The 17,977-nt window shown below is 34.2% G+C and overlaps 5 protein-coding genes across 15 annotated transcripts in view; 4 read left to right on the forward strand and 1 right to left on the reverse strand.

Moving 5' to 3' along the window:
- Window positions 1-17,977, reverse strand: part of LOC129786498 (3'(2'),5'-bisphosphate nucleotidase 1) — a 1,077,868-nt gene that overhangs the window by 842,041 nt on the left and 217,850 nt on the right. The window lies entirely within an intron of this gene.
- LOC129786463 (insulin-like growth factor-binding protein complex acid labile subunit) overlaps window positions 1-17,977 on the forward strand; it is a 454,087-nt gene that overhangs the window by 218,260 nt on the left and 217,850 nt on the right. The gene's annotated exons all lie outside the window — the stretch shown is intronic.
- Window positions 1-17,977, forward strand: part of LOC129786533 (troponin C-like) — a 431,024-nt gene that overhangs the window by 195,197 nt on the left and 217,850 nt on the right. The window lies entirely within an intron of this gene.
- LOC129786431 (uncharacterized) overlaps window positions 1-17,977 on the forward strand; it is a 414,480-nt gene that overhangs the window by 178,653 nt on the left and 217,850 nt on the right. The window lies entirely within an intron of this gene.
- LOC129786834 (growth hormone secretagogue receptor type 1) lies at window positions 927-17,705 on the forward strand. Its single transcript, XM_055822079.1, has 5 exons — window positions 927-959; window positions 1,218-1,688; window positions 2,380-2,542; window positions 5,052-5,232; window positions 15,917-17,705. The coding sequence occupies exons 1-5, from the start codon at window positions 927-929 to the stop codon at window positions 16,950-16,952; spliced, it is 1,884 nt and encodes a 627-aa protein (XP_055678054.1). The 3' UTR covers window positions 16,953-17,705.

A 17,977-nucleotide genomic window follows, 5' to 3' on the forward strand; every position in this document is an offset into this window, starting at 1 on the left:
ACCCTTAAGTGACTTTTTTAACCCCGCTCTCCCCTAGGGATTTTCTCGCTGTAAGAATTTTTATTTCTGTCGTCATTCTTGAAGGTAGATTTAAATGAGCCTTATTTTTTCCGTCAATGTTCTATTTTAAAATAATAATGTGAACAAGCAAAAAAAAAGGCTTCCAAAATAGGACAAATTGAACAGGTATAATTTTTTAATATACAACCGCACTTTTTCTCCCCACACCTATTAAATACTTAATTAAATATTACCAACAAGCTTGTAATTTAAATGTAAATGATTGTCGAAAATTGTGTCACTGATTGTCCCCTGTGGTACGTGAAAACAATGATTATTATTTTTATATAAAATTGCCGTGGATAAAAAAAAGTTCATTGTTCTGGAAAATAGTGTGACAGAAATGGAACTTATTAATTATTTATTTCGTACTATCGCCGTAGTACCTCTAGAGAAAGAGAGAATATGCTTAAAAAAAGAAGACATTGTAGTAGTTCAACCACCCACTCTTTAGGTGTATCGTCATGCTATCTTGGTGGATGATTCCTCTATTTATTTGTTTCATTCAAAAAAAATATAGAACAAGCATGATTCACAACGTACATATTCTCCTTTGAATGACCACTCAAAAAAGTCCTGGCTGCTAAAACTTTCGCTTTCAAGTGGTCTGGAGCTATAACTTTTTTTTTTGGGTAGAAAAAAAGTCAGAGGCTTAATTAATTCGCGCGAAATAATAATTTACATGCGGGGGAGTTCGTTAAAAAGTGCAGTACATAAACATATGTGAGTGGTGGGGCCATAAAGCAATCAGAACCATATGTCTCCAATCAACGTTTCCAATGCTCGACATTTTCCATTGGGGAAAAGCCCCACAGTGTGTGCTATGTGTAGCGACCCCAACTTGGTCCATATGGAACAACGGGAAAATGGGCACTTCTACTACTTCTCCGGCTCAATATGTTAGTCTTCTTCGTGCGATAGAATAAAAATAAACAAGCCTCATTGCTTATTCTTGTCCGACACTTTTCCAAATTGTTACAAAAATTGTCTGGCAGCACGCATTTTGTTGTCCCATCGACGAGTGCCCCAGTAGTGCCCAACGGGGTGGAAACTAAAACGACAAACTTTCATCTTTTTTTTGGCACTTCCCACACAGATAACACGCGGTGGTGTCCAGTTGGGAGCTGTTGAAGTGATTTGTGGAAATTCTATAAAAGCTCCAGGAAAGCTTCTTGGAAGTTTTCCGCATAATTCGATCGATCGACGTGATTACCGTACCAAATGTAATCAAGTATTTCGCGGGAATATTTCGCACAGTTAACATAACATCATCCATTCGTGCATTCAATCAACCCTCGAGCTTTCTCAGAAAATTCCTTCGGCCATCAGAACGGAAGAGCGACGGATTTATTCACTTTCCGGCGCAACAGGTGCAAGTGCACTCGGTGGAAATAATTCACAGTGAAGCACCTCATGGTTTCTCAACGTACAACGAGACTACGGCAGTGGAGAACACGACTTTAGCTCGCCTTTTCAACAGCTCCATCCATTCCGCCGTTGTCACCGACAACCTCACTCACAATGCCACTGATTATTTTGGCCAACCACAAATACCTGCCTATATTCGCACCACTGCCATGGTCCTCTGCATCCTCATCCTGTGCCTCGGTGTCATCGGGAACATTATGGTGAGTGTCGGCATTTTAAATAAATTAACACTCTTCACAGGCTCTGTGTTTCCCATTGTTTCCTTCAAGCCCATATTTCGCGGGTAAACTCATGCAAAAAGATCATGCCTAATTATACTCGTTAAAACCCCCTGTTCAATTATTTAAATCCAGTTTATGGCATCAACTTTAATTATATTGTGCAATTTAGTTTTGTGCTTTTTCCACCTATGAAATTTTACAAAATTTAAACCTACACAGCCTAATTTTCTCAACAAAGAGTTTCATTTGGGAGTTTAATTTAAATTTTTGAGATTCCCAAAAAATTTTAGTTAATATTGCTAGAAAATTAAGTTACTGATGAGCTTTTCTTGTATTTAATTAAATATTGCATAAAGAATATTTTCCAACTGTTGAATCTTTTTTCATATAAGTGAAAGTCAGTGAAAGCAATAAGCAAAGTTTGTGCGCCAAATCTCCAAACAGACATTTACTGCATTCCTTAAAGTATATATCGCAGTTGAACACATGGGGGTGTGATTTTGAGAAAAATCATGACCATGCAGGATTTCTTTTTGCGCAGCATACATGTATATAGGAGAGTGTTAACAGTATTTGTGATTATATTTTCATGTTTTCCACCATGAAACTATCATCTACTAAGTATTGATTTCTTATTTTCATTTACAATGACACCACGGGATACAAAAAGGTTCCCATCGTCATTCTGAAGACGAAAGACATGCGAAACTCCACCAACATCTTTCTCACCAATCTCAGTATTGCCGATTTATTGGTACTCCTCGTTTGCACACCGACTGTTCTCGTCGAAGTCAATACACCACCGGAAACATGGGTCCTCGGTCAAGAAATGTGTAAGTATATTCACTTATATTCCACGAAGGGACACCTTCATTATCGTTTTATTTATAAATAGATGTCGGGTATGTTTGCCAATAAATTTTCTCCCATTGAATTCGCACAAAAAATATGTATAGAGCATGAAACTCATTTACTCCTTTATCAGAAGCAAATATCAAATTATGCTTTAATGAAACACAAAGAGCATATATCAAATTTATTTTGGCCAAAATAGCTTTAAGAGAACTTTAAGAAAGAGTTCGAGGAAGATATTTTAACCTACTTTCACGCGTGAATATTGCTTTCCACCAACTTTTCAACTGCTGCCTCAACATTTCTTCCATTTCCATTGATTGAGATTATTTTATCAATCTCAAAATTTTATTTCATCTTTATTGCCACGTGAGAAGTTCAATGTCTTTTCTCAACGTTAATTTACTCTAAAGGAAAATCATTAGAGGTTTCCGCACATAAGAGAAATTAGTTCAATGGAAGGTTTATTGTGTGGGTGGTGGAATTTGATGATCTTCTTAGAAACATAAACGCGAAAATATTCTCCCACAGAGAGAGAGATTTTATTCCAAACATTATATCGTTCTGAGATGAACAAATTAGTGATTTTTTGGGATAATATTTAATGTATTTTCATGAAAGCTCGTGTGTTTTCATATTCCATCTTCATACATCACAGTGCCAAGATATTAAACTTCCACCCAGACCACATCCTTGTGAGAAATGTATCTTTGGGGGAAAGAATCATATGGCAAAGAATACAGACTATCTAATAAGGGAGCGTGGGTGGGATAACGTAAAAGGTATTGCGGTTTCAGAGTGGAGGGACCTGCACCTACAGTGTGGAACAATTGATTGCAATGCACAAGGTTACATTTAGAAATGTTATTCAACATTTTATTTTTCTAATGATTTTCCTAATTAAAGAAAAGCTCAAGATTTCTGTTAAGAATTAAAAATTATTAAAAGAAAAACTCGTGCAGCTTCAATAAGAATAAATTTAGTCAATAAGAGGCTTTACTCGGACTGACTATGGTTATATACTTCTAAAATTCATCTCTCTATTTATATAATCTTTTATGTAGTTTATATACCATCTGTTGCATAGAAATCCTTTCTCATGATTGTTGTTCCTGATTTCAGAAATATTCTCTTGACGTACAATGGCTTGGTTCATTTGTTACGTTTATACTTTAAGAGATATTTTATTTTTAGAATAAACTCCAACTCCTACTCCCTTTATTAGCATATTTCCAATGCAAATGTCCCGCACTGTGGGTGAGATTCTTGATAAAATCACCAAAGTTCCCAAATTTGCTTAAAGACGACTTCGTGTTCATCTTTAAGCGACACATGCTTCATATGTTTGTATATCATTATTTATGTTCAAACCACTTTAATTGTATCATATTTCTTAGCATCTATAGTCAATTTGTTTTCCATTAACTTCTTGTGTATCATTTCATTGAGTGGTGCATTTACACACTTAATGTAATCGTGTGTGTAAATGACTCTTATGATCAAAGATATCTCTTGATTAGAATTTTATTAAAACTTTATCAATTCGTGGAAATTTGAAAATGCCAATAAATGTATGTATGTTGAGAAAATTCCAGGAAAACTAACATTGAAAATATTCGAAAGTGTTTGAAATAATTTATTAAAAAATATATACTTGGCGGGAAGCTTTCGAGAAAAATCCTCAATGCTAGAGGAGCTTCTTTTTTGACCTTTCAACTTGGAGACCAAACAATAATATTGACTTGTGTCTCTGGTGGGATGGAGAAACAAATGCTCGAAATTTCCCTCCAACTAATTAAATACAATTACTGAATATTAAGTGTGCTCCTTGTGTATTAGCCGCATGTACATAAGAATTATCCTTATGTACTTACTCCTAAGCGTAGATAGACTGACACAGCATTAGGGAGAGAAAAAGTGTGCACGAGGAGAAATTTAAGAAAAACCCGCCGCAGTAAAAGCCACAGAAACTATTGAAAAGGATTTTCCGTGTAAAATAATATCGCCATGCTTGTCAATAAAAGTTGTTAAATTTTGGTTTTATCTTTCTCAAAAAGAAAACATTAAATTTCCTTTCAATGGGAATTTTATTCACATGCTACATTTTATTGGTTGAAAATCTTCTTTGAAATAAATTGACTTTTCTGATGGTTTGAGTAATAAAATTAAAAGGAGTGAGAGTACCTATTAATAGAGTGTATTGAAGTTTATTGTATGAGTATTCGCATTATTGAAATGTTTACTTTAAATGAAAATTTGGCAAAAAAGAAACAATCATGAGATTCAAAAAAAAGCTCATTTTACGAAGCTTTTCTCATCAACTTCCCAAAGGGGAAATTGAAGTCACAGAGTTCAATTCAGAGGGTATCAATTTCAAATTTCCTGATAAGTACATGACCCCTCGCCTGATGCACCTTGTAGATGAAGAATCAACTGCCAATTTAATACAAGAAAAAAAAATCTATTGATTTATCATCCGTTTTTTCTTAGGCAAAGCTGTACCATTTGTGGAACTTACAGTGGCTCATGCGAGTGTTCTAACAATCCTAGCCATCTCCTTCGAACGATACTATGCCATCTGCGAACCCCTTAAGGCTGGCTACGTGTGCACCAAGGCCCGTGCTATCTTGATATGTATCACAGCATGGATAGTAGCAGCACTCTTTACAAGGTAAGACACCCCCAGATTTTTTTTCTTCTTCTCGCACTATTCTCTGCTTCTCTGTGTCCGTGTCGAACTTCAATTTCAATTGCTTAATCACTTTTCTTTGAAATGTTAACAACAGTTGGCAAATAGTAGAGTTAGACAAACACTTTGCTATATTTTTTTTCTCACGGTAATAAAAGTTGAAGGGATCAGCATGCATAATTAGATTTTGTTGTATATATAACACACAAAGAGAACATTTGTTTAGTGCCTCCCTTTTGGTAGGGAAATTGCGCTAATTGGTTCAGATTTTATGCGATGATTTGTAGCTTTGGGAAATATTGTAATGTTTGTGAGAGAATTTCCATTTAGTGCTCAATTTGAAAATATATTTGGTTTCTAAATTCCTCTGAGGTTTATGGGGAATTTTCGTAAAATATTTTTGTTAAGTTTAATAAACCCCCAAAAAGCTTTCACAAAGGATTCATTGTTTGATCTCATACAAAGCAAGATAGTTTTAGATAATTATCTAATGGAATTTGCGTGAAAAATTCTTCAAGTTTTCTTTTTGACTTTATAGTTTCGTGTATTTTTGAAGGTAATATTCACATGGTATTATGTATAGATATTTATTAGGTAGATTTTTCTCCCTGTTGTTTTTTTTTGCCATCAAAACGCGTGTGTAAATATTTTTGCCAGTCCCGATAGACATAAGAAAAGTTTTTTGTGATTTATGTTTCATACCGCGTGTATATATGAGAAAATTTGTATATCATCATTTTACTATAGAATGTATTATATAAATAAACTTTACTATGATTCAGGCATTATTCGGAATGGCGAGAGATTATTAGATTAAATTGTATTACATATAAACTTTTACTACACCCCCCACACACACACCTTCCACGAGAAAATGTTTTACAGACAAGAAAGAAGTTGACGATTTTTATGATCCTCCGAAATCATCATATCTGTATTTAGTGCTTATGTGCTATGTAAATATCATTGGGGAGTTATTCCACTTGAATTAATTGCCAATCTGCTTGGATTTTTATTAAACGCATCGGAGTTACAAATGTGAAAATCTTGTTATATACAAACATGTGCCACGCGTGAGTATTCATAAAAGTCTTTGATGACAAATTCATTCGTCTTTTTTTCTACATAGAAAAAATGAAGAAAAAAATATATAACATAAAATTAAAATCATCTGTAATACTCACCGCCCTCAACTTGAATATCTTTTTGCGTCTTTTGAAGTTTTCCGAGGAGGAGGCCTTTTGTGAAGAAAGTTAAGTCAAGTTCAATAATTTTCAAACTAATTTATAACCACTAATGAGGTTGGTTATTTTATATACTTTACACACAATATTACATGAGCATAAACATAATGAGGAAATGAACTATTTATGTTGTATGTATATAGTGATGAAAGTGGGAAGATAGGATCAGCAGAATGTAAAAAAAAAATGACGCATATTACTATAAATTCTAATATAGGCCAGATCAGTAATCCTATTCACCCTGTTTATTACATTCAGTGTGGAGTATTTTCCGAGAAGAAGAAAAATTTACTACAACCGTATCCGTAATCTCTTCCACCTTCTCACAATTCCAATTTCTTCAGCCTCCATGCGGTGCGGGAGTACTTTTTTTTACAACAACAACAACCACATCAACCTGTTCTCGAGCATTGACAGAATAAGAGTCCATAAATCTTCCTCAAAAGAAAAAAAACATGTTCCACCCATTACTTGAGGAAGTTTAACATCCACGCTTCCAAAATTTATTTTAAAATCACAAAAACACGCGATCCACTGTAACGGAAAAAAATATTTCCCTGACATATTTATCATGCAATTTTTCCAACTTTTTACGACAATCTTTATCTTTTTAAACATGAATGCCTCTAAGATGGTTTAATAAGGTTTTTTTGCCAATTTTTGAATTATGGGGATTCAATATCGCTTACGCAGAGGCACAATCTGTCAAAGGGAGAGTGAGCTGCGTAAGGGGGTGGGATTTAGCAACGTTAAATTGTATTATGCCCGGGTATACTCCCTAATCTATTGACACATTTCACCGATATTTAAGTAACTTTCATCATTTTCCCCTATATATGGAAGTGTTTTGCTCATGGCAAATCAATGAGAACATAAATAGAGAGGCAACCTCAATACATGGACTAATTCAATATCCGGGCATCAGTCAAAAGAAATTTCCTCATTTTTGTGCGATAGGACGCGTATTTCCTTAAACCCTACCGCAAGTTTGTTCTTTTTGTTTGTGGTGCTGCTCGCAACAACAAGGTTAGAAGAATACAACGAAAATGAGTGGAAGAGATAAATTCGTTTGTGTTTTTATACATCCGTACGCATATCATTCACCATCCCTTATATTATGATTTTTACATGTCAACATAATAAATGTTTCCATCAACCATGAATGGCAACTTTATCCACACCGATTGCGCCAATTCAATTCAATCAAACTGATTTCTTCAGCAAAATTCCCCGTTTTTTGCTGCTGCCCCCAACACGTCATGGCAATTTCAAAATGACCCCAATGTGACCCCTTTTGGAAGTTGATTGATACAAATTCCATCGATATAATTGATGTAATTTTTAAAAGCACCACACACGCAGGAAATTGCTGGATTGAGTACTAAATCCTCTTCCATATTGATGAGTCTCTATGAGATTTTTCTTCTTCGCCCTTCGGAAAATGAAAATAAGAGGATTTGCGGAAGAATAATAAAAGCCATGCATCCCTTCATTTATCATATTTCATCATGAATTTTTATTAAAAATATATATTATACAGCATATATATATATATATCCATTTAATCTGACTATACACTGTAATTCATTTTTTTAGTAAACTGCTACTAAAGTCTGTAGTAATGCAACATTTACTAAAATTTTTAGTAATTATAACATAAAATTTTAGTTATGTTGCCTGGAATCACTAAAGTCTTATGTTACCTTTACTAAAATTCTATTTATCTGTGAATTTTTTAGTGAAAGTAACTAAAATTTTTAGTTTTATTGCTCTTTTACTAAAGTTTAGTAGGCAATTTAGTCAAATTCTTTACTAAAGTTTCCAGTAAAGACATAACTACTAAAAATCTTTAGTTATGTCAACTAGAATTTTAGGATTAATGACTACAATCATTTTTTCTTCGTTTACTAAAGTTTCGCCACGCCAATCAAAAATTTAGTTGATATCACTAAAGTGACACATTTTTAAACCAATTAAATTTTTAGCAAAAAATTAGGTTTTTTTTATTTCCTCTATATCATTTGATAATAATTATTTCTGATCAAGTTAATTTGCGCAAATATAAGAGACGTAATATCTTTTATATATTGTCTTTGTTCCAATGCAAGATGTTGCATCTCAAACTATTTTTATTGTTTTATTGGGGTGCCGAGGTCCCGAAAAAAATGCACGCAGAAGATTTCTTTGTGGCACATATCCAACACATATACCGGAGGCCTCATTTTTTCTCACCCTTTCCTACCCACACACAAATTTTTCTCCTCAGCACCCTCTAAAGTATTTCACAATATTCAGTTCTTTGTGGAATTTTCCATCGAAAGTACGCAAAATATTTTGTCTTCAATCAATATGATATGTGAAAAGTAAATTTAATCCATTTGTATAGTAGTTTTGAGAGTGAAAATTGTGGAAAAGCCGATTGTTAAAAAAAGAGGATAAACATGACAAGGTATTGTATAATTTAAGTGAATAACAATTCTTTATATTACGAATTGATTTACAACAAATAAAATTATCAACTTTGAATTCAACCAACTAATTATATGATTTTACTATCTTGCAATAAAACAGGAAGAGGAATGGATCATATTCTCATCGAAGCCTTCCTGTCTGTACCTGAATGGTCTGCCCATCCCCAATAATAATTGAAACAGGATAAAGGAAATCCAATGGGAAAAATTAAAATGTAAAGGTAAGTACCTACACATTTGCCGTGAAATATATTGCATCCAAAAACTTATCAATTTATAAAATCCAAAATATTAATTCTTGTTCTAATTTAACAGATTTTACCGAATGAGCGCATATCAAGCGCTGTCAACCCGTAATCAAATTTTGGAAACTTAGATTGAACGAAGAGGATAAACACGAAAAGGTACTGTATTTTCTGTATGAGTTACTTCCATTAATTTTATCAAATTATTTGCAAATTCTATGATTTTACTACCTTGCAGTTAATCAGACTACAATAAACAACCGGAAAATGGGTCATATTCTCATCGAAGCCGTCTTGTCTGTACCTGGATAGAGTCTATGATTGAAAACATTGATTGAGATAGGACAGAGGAAATCAAATCACGAGAAATAAAGTTTAAAGGTAAATACATTTTTCATAAAATATATAAAGTAAAAAAATATTACATCAGAAAATTTAGGAAATTAATTTTTATGTAATTCATTTACAGATTCCGCCAACTGACATAAAGAACACAACTTTCGCGATTCCTTGAAAGGGTACTTTGGAAGAAAATGACGCTAAGACACTCACATGAATCTGCCGAACTTCACTGAACAAAAAGGCTTTTCAAAACGGGATACCTGCCTAGTTAATTATTATAACTATTACATACAATGTAATATAAATTAAATTGAAATAAAAAATTATTTTTTTAAATCAAAATTCAATATTTAATTTTTTTTAGTCAAACAAACTGGATTTCCAGTTAGCATGGCTAAACTTTAGTAATCCAAGAATTTTTAACAACTATAGTCATGTAAATGAAAATTTCTGTTCTCATTCCTAAAATTTAGTAATCGAAGAATTTAGAATAAATAGTTTTATCAACAAAAACCTCTGTTGACATTCCCAAACTTTAGTAATATACAGACGTAAAACATTTTAATAATCATAACTAAATATTCTGTTGAGAGAACTAAAATTTTTCGTTTTGAGCAACTACTAAAATTTTAGTAAAAATTTCTTTACTAAAATTCTCTACTAAAGTCCAGTCAGTGCCAGTTTTAGTAATGATAACTAAAATCTGAATTACAGTGTATATATGGGATGATATGATTAAATAGGCCTGACATATCGATCTATATATTTTAACAAAATTATATCTTAATCTAACTCATAAAGTTCCTTTGGGTCATAATTCGTAATATCTATATGTATATGAGGTAAAGTGACCCTTGTCCATCATCTGACCAAAAGTTCATAAAGCTTTTTCCCCTCGTTTCATGGCTTTAAGTTATTCAACTAAATTGTTTATTTGAGTAATAATTCGTTAAATTTAGTGTGGTTAATATAGCAATGAATTCTCATGAAAAGCCAAAATCATCAAGCGAAATGAAATGATAGTTAGTACACTTTTATTACCTATAATAATCTTATAAATATCATTCATTTTATCTCATTTCATGTGAAATAAAATATAATCTCAGAAGAATAAATCAAAGATTGATCCATTCTACTGCAAACTTAATTATATCCACAATGCGGCATTTCTCAAGGCTCCCTCAAAAAGAGATGCATCGTGTCTTAACTGCGAGAGCAAAAAAAATCCTATAGAGACAATGTCGAAGGATTATTCGAAGAGTCCTAAATATCTTGTAATCCACACGAACTGCGAAGACAGAGAATTATTTTCTTTTTATGTTCAAGGGGAAATGTAGAATGACTTGTAGTTAATGATGTCCTAAATTTACTATTATGTCTCCTGTTTTCGACGTTCATAAAAATAGTTAATAAACCCATTGAGATTATTATCTATGAAATATGTATGGTAACACGGTGATTTGGGGGTTAATAGAGGAAGTTCCTAAAGATGAAAAGTTTAATTAATAATTTCCGCCATAAGAGATTTAGATCTAAATCACTTTATTTCATAGGAATTCCTCGAAAACTCAAAGATTTTGCAATTCAAACAATTTATTAACCGAATATGCGAAAAGCTCTAAACTTTTCAACGCGCGCTCTCATACACACCTTACCGCAAAAGCATAGTTTTCCATAGTTTTAGAATTAAAGCAAATTATTTGCACAAATTCTCTGCAATACCATCATCTCAATCATACATAAGCCACTTACACCATTCAGTATGATCCGCAAAACCTGACTGAAATTTCTGATAAAACTCCGAAGGATATATGCCAGAGTGTGTGGTGGAATACATTTTCTCTGGGAGGTGTAGCGAACACAAAACGACATGTAATATTTTATATGAAAATTTCTTCCTTATTGTTGTCAAATATAAATTTTTCAAGAGCCTCATTAAATTTTCTGAATTTCCTGCAGAGAAGCAAATATCGTCCCTTAAACACATCTCCATTTGTGAATTGTGGTCGAAATTGAAAATATATTCAGTGAATATTTTTTTCTGGGGCATATATTCTATTAAACAGATCGCAAACTTTTTATAAGCTGAATAATAAAATTTTTTTCGTGGCATAAATTGTCACGAATCAATATGCTGATTTTTCGTCCAGAATATCGTTATATGAATACTGATATGATTCCATCGGGTGGTGGTGGAGCTTTTTTTTAATCCAATGAATTTCCTCCGACATATGAAGCAATGAAGATGGAAAAAAAACATGAATGTGCAAACATTAAAATCAATTGAAATTGTAGAAAGTTATCTATCTGTAGGGGAAAGATCTTTTGCTCTTTTTTTTTTTAAATCAAGGGCATCCTCGGACACAAAACCCCTATTTTAGACAAAGAGACGCTCAAAGAGAGAGACCAGGAGATCCACAAGATAGCACATAATAAACACACCAAGAGAGTATATAGAATTGATGATGGGGAGCAGAAAAAAAGAAGTGAGAGAGAAAGTTTCAAGTTCCTCAAATAGGAATTGAATATAAGAAAAGACTGTGGAGGAGCGAATTTTTGCAAAGAATAGCAAAAGTAATTTATAACAGCGATAAGCTTTCGATAATAGTCCGTTTGTTGAAAAAGATGGACAAAATACTAAATATATATGTACCAACATATACATATTTTTCGGGGTGCTCCATAGACCGAAGTTATTACGGCATCCGTGGCCATATAGCACAATAGATAGAATTGCATAAACTTTATGAAACGTAAAAACGAAAACACTCTTGTGGAATGCGGGATGCTCCCCCATCCACCCATGCTTGTGAGTGGGTGGTTGTGTGACAAAGAAACAAGATACTGAAGCTTTTGTGCTTTTTTTCTTTCTTCTTTCTTTGAGAATTGCGGCAAACGCGTGGTTATTCATGGGAATAGCATGTCAACGTTGCATGCGAAAAAGGAATCTTCTTTCCTTTCTAACTTAAGGGATACATTATATGGGGATTCACTATTAAATCAATTGACAAATTTTATACTTGACATGCCGCTGTAATAAGCCATAATTCACACTCTCTTGTAAAGTGTAATATGTAACAACCTAATAAAATCTACAAAATCCATATTTATGTTTTATAACTACATAAATTTTCCCTATAAAAAGCTTTATGAAAAATTATTGGTGTACAAGCGAAATGAGCTTGTATACAGCTTAGAAGCGCGGCATAAAACCCCCAAATCCTCCTACTGTATTCCTGCTATATACGTGGTGGGTACTTTTAGCAATAGTAGGTACTGAAAAGATTATTACGGATTATTATGCATTGCATAATAAATGGCACTTCATTATATAGAAAACGTGACAATTAATGGCACATTAAACTATGTGTTATCTACTACTACAATAGAAGTTATACAATCCTTGTAGAATCTTAATCAACAAATACGTAGCAACATTAAAATGCCACGTGGTGAGAATAAATTGATACAATGAAAGAATGACTTCCTTGATGGGTGCCTGAGGTGCCTGAAGAAAATGTCCAATATACTCGTTTAACGATAAATCAGAGCTTTGCAATTAGGGGGCATTTAAAGAAATACAAATCAAGAAAGAAAAGAACAATTTTAGCGGAATAAATCTCAATACAATAAAATTTATGATGCTTCCTTTCAGCATAAATTGACGAGAAAAAAAAGCTCCTCCTCTGTCCTTTTTCTCTTTCTCCGTGTTGCTTTAAAAATCTCTCGCTTTTATCAAACAAAACGAACAAAAAGTTGATTGAAAGAAAATCGACATAAATTGCAATAATTTTGCAGCCCAATTCTTTTGGTGGCGGAATACAAGAATATGGATTATGTGGATGGAAGTCGCGTGGCGGTGTGCTTAACACAGGCATCAAATGTATGGACAATTTCCTTCTTTCTCATGATAATTTCCGTCTTTTTCATCCTACCCCTCATGGTTCTCATCATACTTTACTCAATTATTGCCAAAAATCTTATATCGAATGACATATCAATGCTGAGGCTGCGCCCAACCAAGTCAGAATTGAGCCATAAGGCGAGAAAGAAGGTGGTGATGATCATTGCCACGGTGGTGATTGCCCATTTTAGCTGTTTGCTGCCCTTTCGCATCTTGACGCTGTGGATTGTGATAGCACCGGATGAACATGTGAAAGGTGTGAGTGCCGAGAGATACTACAATGTTCTCTTCTTCTCTCGCATTATGCTCTACCTCAACTCAGCCATAAATCCCATTCTGTATAATTTAATGTCGTCCAAATTCCGCAAGGGGTTCACACGGCTATGTTGCTGGTATTGCCAGTGCACGAGTGCCAAAATGTGGTGCACGCGCCAGAAGCAACAGACACCCCTCAACACAACAACCACATCAAGTTTCTTAACGCACAGCGTCAACAGCCGGAAGAGCAGCAGTTGCTACAGGACGACCTTGTCCATGGACGACGTGAGAATACGTAATGGGGGACCGAACGCATGTCGATGGGGCAATGAGGGGACAAATGACAATGCTACAAATGATGATGTATACCATGAAAAAAGAGTCACTCGACAATCTTCCACTCCCTTCCTCGGTGGTGGTGACACAGCCGAACTCAGGGAGGCGATTGTGATAAAAACGAGCACCAAGCACCACCAGAGTACCATGGCTAAATCCAATGAGGACGACACCAAGGGCTTTTGTACCCAAGTACATCAAACAATGCGTAAAAATTATCAATTCAAGACACAGGGATGTTCAGTAACAAATCCACCAAACAATTGATGAATTTTCTTATTTCTCTATTGCTTTTTTAATTTTAAAAGGTATTTTCAGGAGGATTTAAAGAATTTTAAGGACATTATTAATTGTCTTAATCAACTACACATCATTCATACACCCACATCTCTATAAACATACTTACCTTTTCTTTTAAAAGTTTATCTAATTGGATTCCTAATAAAAATTTTAGGTAATTCAATAACACAAAATGCACAACCTTTAAATTAAAAACCCTATTTTAAAGCCCATTAAATAGATAAAAGAAATGTTTGTAATCAATTTAATTACCCAAAGCTATTAAAAAGCTTCAATTTCATACCCCTTCCCACCATGCAAAAAAAATTATAATGTTAATAATAGTTAAAATGTAACAAAATCCCACAAACATTCTGCATTGTATTAGTAGATGAAATTTGTGAATTTATTTTGTAAAATTTATTCAAACTACATCTTGTTAATATTGTTAACCATATTATATATATTTTAGTACATTATTCATTTTAATTGAACAATTTATTGTAGTGAAAGTGTTAAATAGAAAATGTATGTGTAGTATTGGTATTTTAATTGTGATAATATACCCGTATTTTATTGACAACATGCTGTAGTATATGATAAAATATTCTCTCTGTAGTTCTTTTCGCCTTTCCCTTCAACATGGAGAGATTTTCCCCCTGAAAAAAAAAGCTCCGGAGAGTATTTTTGTGTCGTGTGAATAAAAAATGCGTGCAGTAGTGTCGCAAAAATTATTCTGTAGAAAGTTTTTTTTTTATTTTGAAAGAGAGAATCCCTAAAAATGGTGCATGTGATGCTGTACATAAAAAAAATCGAGTTGCTGTATATAGTACGAGAGATGCGCTGTAAATATTTCATTGAGTCATGTGCTCTTGAGATAGTAAAAGAGTAAAAAAGAGCACACAAGATATGTAAATATAGGGCAAAAAACACATAGAGGTGGTCCTCAAGCAACGCAATATTATGTACATACATTCCATACAGGTAAGATTTCTTTTTATTTATATTCCAACGGCACTGCTTCAAATAAATTCCCCATGTTTATCTAATGCATAAGGAAATGTGTGGAAAATTATTTGAAAAGAAAATGATGTCAAGTAGGGCTTCTGATTAAGCAAAATGGGTAAAGACGTCATGAGATGTATTTCTTACGATAAAGAAAATCCCTCCCACGCCCTACGCAATACCGAATGAAGAGGAAATTTTGTAAATATAGGCAATGAACTCTCTCCTTCTTTCTCGAATTATTTGAAATTGAGATAATTTTATCTTTGCCTCTAATCTCTTTTTTTTTCTTTAGTATTTGCTCCATAAAACAAATAAAATTACATTAAAAGAAATCTTTTGAAAAGATGACCTAATTACACCTTTCTCAATTTGTCTCTTTAAATAATTTTCTTTAAAGCCTTTTAAAGAATTTTTGATTTTCTTTTCTCCACACATTTCCTTTGAATTTTTTGAGCACAATTTCTTAAAAAAAAAAAGCATTTTAAATTAGATTTTTAATAAAAATTATTACATTCATTGCTATCTGGATTAGAGATATGAGATCCTCTATCTAAATAACACCACTTTCATCCCTTCCAGTCCTATACTTTCCATAGCGACCTATACGAATGAGACGAATGTGGACGGAAGTGAATTTGCTGTATGCATAACGGCTGCCGATAAGCTCTGGCCAGCCTCCTTCTTCGTCGGAAGTATCGTGCTGTTCTTCGTCATCCCCTTCTTGATTCTCGTGGTCCTGTATTCGGTGATTGCGCGACATCTCATGAATAATCCAGGACTAATATCATATGGCCACAGACATGTGCTAAAGTACCGCAAACAGGTGATTCTTATGCTGAGTGCCGTGATATTCTCCTTCTTCGTCTGCCTCTCACCCTTCAGGGCGCTCACGTTGTGGATTATTGTGGTGCCACCCGAAGCCATAATGTCCCTCGGCTTTGAAGCGTACTACAACCTCCTCTACTTCTGCCGCATTATGCTCTACCTCAATTCCGCCATCAATCCCGTTCTCTACAATCTCATGTCATCGAAATTCCGTCAGGGATTCTTCTCGCTGCTCCGTTGCCATCGATTGGTGGGCAGCAAATTGCTGACCGGCACACGCAAGGGTACTTTCCACACAACCTCAACGAATCTCAGCACCTCAAATAGTGGCGATAAGCACCGGAGGCAGCAGACGGAGAAGGAATCCGCCGCAGGAGGTGCGTCTGGGGTGGCAGTGGGTGCCAAAGTGGCAGCTCTCGCAAATTTCGATGGGAAAACACAATCGAATTACGGCCAAACGGAGATTGATGTGGATCTATTTAGGTCAGCCGGACCACCCCCCAATGCGGTGACCACGAATACCACCACCAACTCCCAGGCGAAGCAGCCCCAGCCGAGGGTCGAATCTCTCGGGGGTGGACAAGTGGACTCTACGAGCAACCTGTTGAGCATCCACCACCATGAGTCTCGTGTTAAATTCAAAGACGGTCCCCAAAACAAGGATTCCAGTCACGATGTTGTCGAACGTGAGAAGGAAACTCTCATTCCACAGTGCAACGGAATTGATGATGCCCATTTGCAATTTGACTTTGAAGCACTGCCACGTCTCAAGAAGGAAAGCTTCGTGTAGTGGACCACCATCCTCCACCCCCTTGTACGGCGTTCACCCACCCAGCTCTTCCCCCATGTCCCCCTATTTAGTGCTCATATCCATATTCCCCATTCCACAAAGTCGTCAATTACCCCTCTATGAGCAAAAAAGGAACATTCAGACTCGAAATAATCCATGCCATTGATATTGAATTCCCCATCAAGCGTAAGTAGGTATATCTCCAACAGATTGTCACGCAACGATTAAACACCCCTATCCTCCCTCACACACCCTCTGAAAGATTTTTCCCAAGAATATAGTAGTACAATGCATTAAAACAATAAGTCACCGTGAGCCAATGTTCATTAAACGGAGAGAATGAAAATAAATGTGGACAATAAGAAATATTCGCGCCAGACTTTAGAGATATTTTAAGAATGTCGGAGTTAGGAGGATTTTTCCCAAAGCGATTTAGCAAAGCTCAGTTGGAAAATTTTGTATCTCTTTCATTTGTAGATAAGAAGTTTATTTATAGGTAGAGAGAGGATTTTTTTTTAAATATTGTAAGCTTACCAATACTCGCAATAAAGTATGCATTTTCACGTTTTCCTCATTTATTTTTAGACTTTTTTAATGACTATTTTTTAGTTAAGATTGATTTAAAAGGATATCCTTATAGCCATTAATCGATAAGTTTAAAAATATTTAAAAAAATATAGCTTTTTTTTATTAAAAGAATATTAATTTTTAATTTAAAAATAGCAAAATGACGTAGAAAATAAAGACGTTTCTTGTACACCAAAATCAAGTAAAATATTAAAAGCAAAATCCAAAAAAAAATAAGAAATAATTTTTAAAAATTACCTCACAAAATGTATAGAAAGATATAGAAAATCATAAAAGAAATATCAAAACTTCCATATCCGCTTTAAAAATAAAAATAATAATAATACATAAACATACAACTTATTCTCTCAAAAAAATCTCCAACTTGTCCTACTTATCCCTAAATAAATAATGCATAAATAAAATATTCAAGAAGAAAACGTATATTAATTAAATAA

The sequence above is a fragment of the Lutzomyia longipalpis genome, chromosome 1 (assembly GCF_024334085.1).
Source record: "Lutzomyia longipalpis isolate SR_M1_2022 chromosome 1, ASM2433408v1".
In the NCBI taxonomy this organism is placed as follows: Eukaryota; Metazoa; Arthropoda; class Insecta; order Diptera; family Psychodidae; genus Lutzomyia; species Lutzomyia longipalpis.

What these genes read in the sequence shown, in the direction of transcription:
- LOC129786834 (XM_055822079.1), top strand. Translation starts at nt 927, where the DNA reads ATGGGCACTTCTACTACTTCTCCGGCTCAATAT. An exon ending in GGTCCTCGGTCAAGAAATGT is followed by an intron (nt 2,543 to 5,051) that starts GTAAGTATATTC and finishes GTTTTTTCTTAG; the next exon opens with GCAAAGCTGTACCATTTGTG. An exon ending in GTAGCAGCACTCTTTACAAG is followed by an intron (nt 5,233 to 15,916) that starts GTAAGACACCCC and finishes CATCCCTTCCAG; the next exon opens with TCCTATACTTTCCATAGCGA.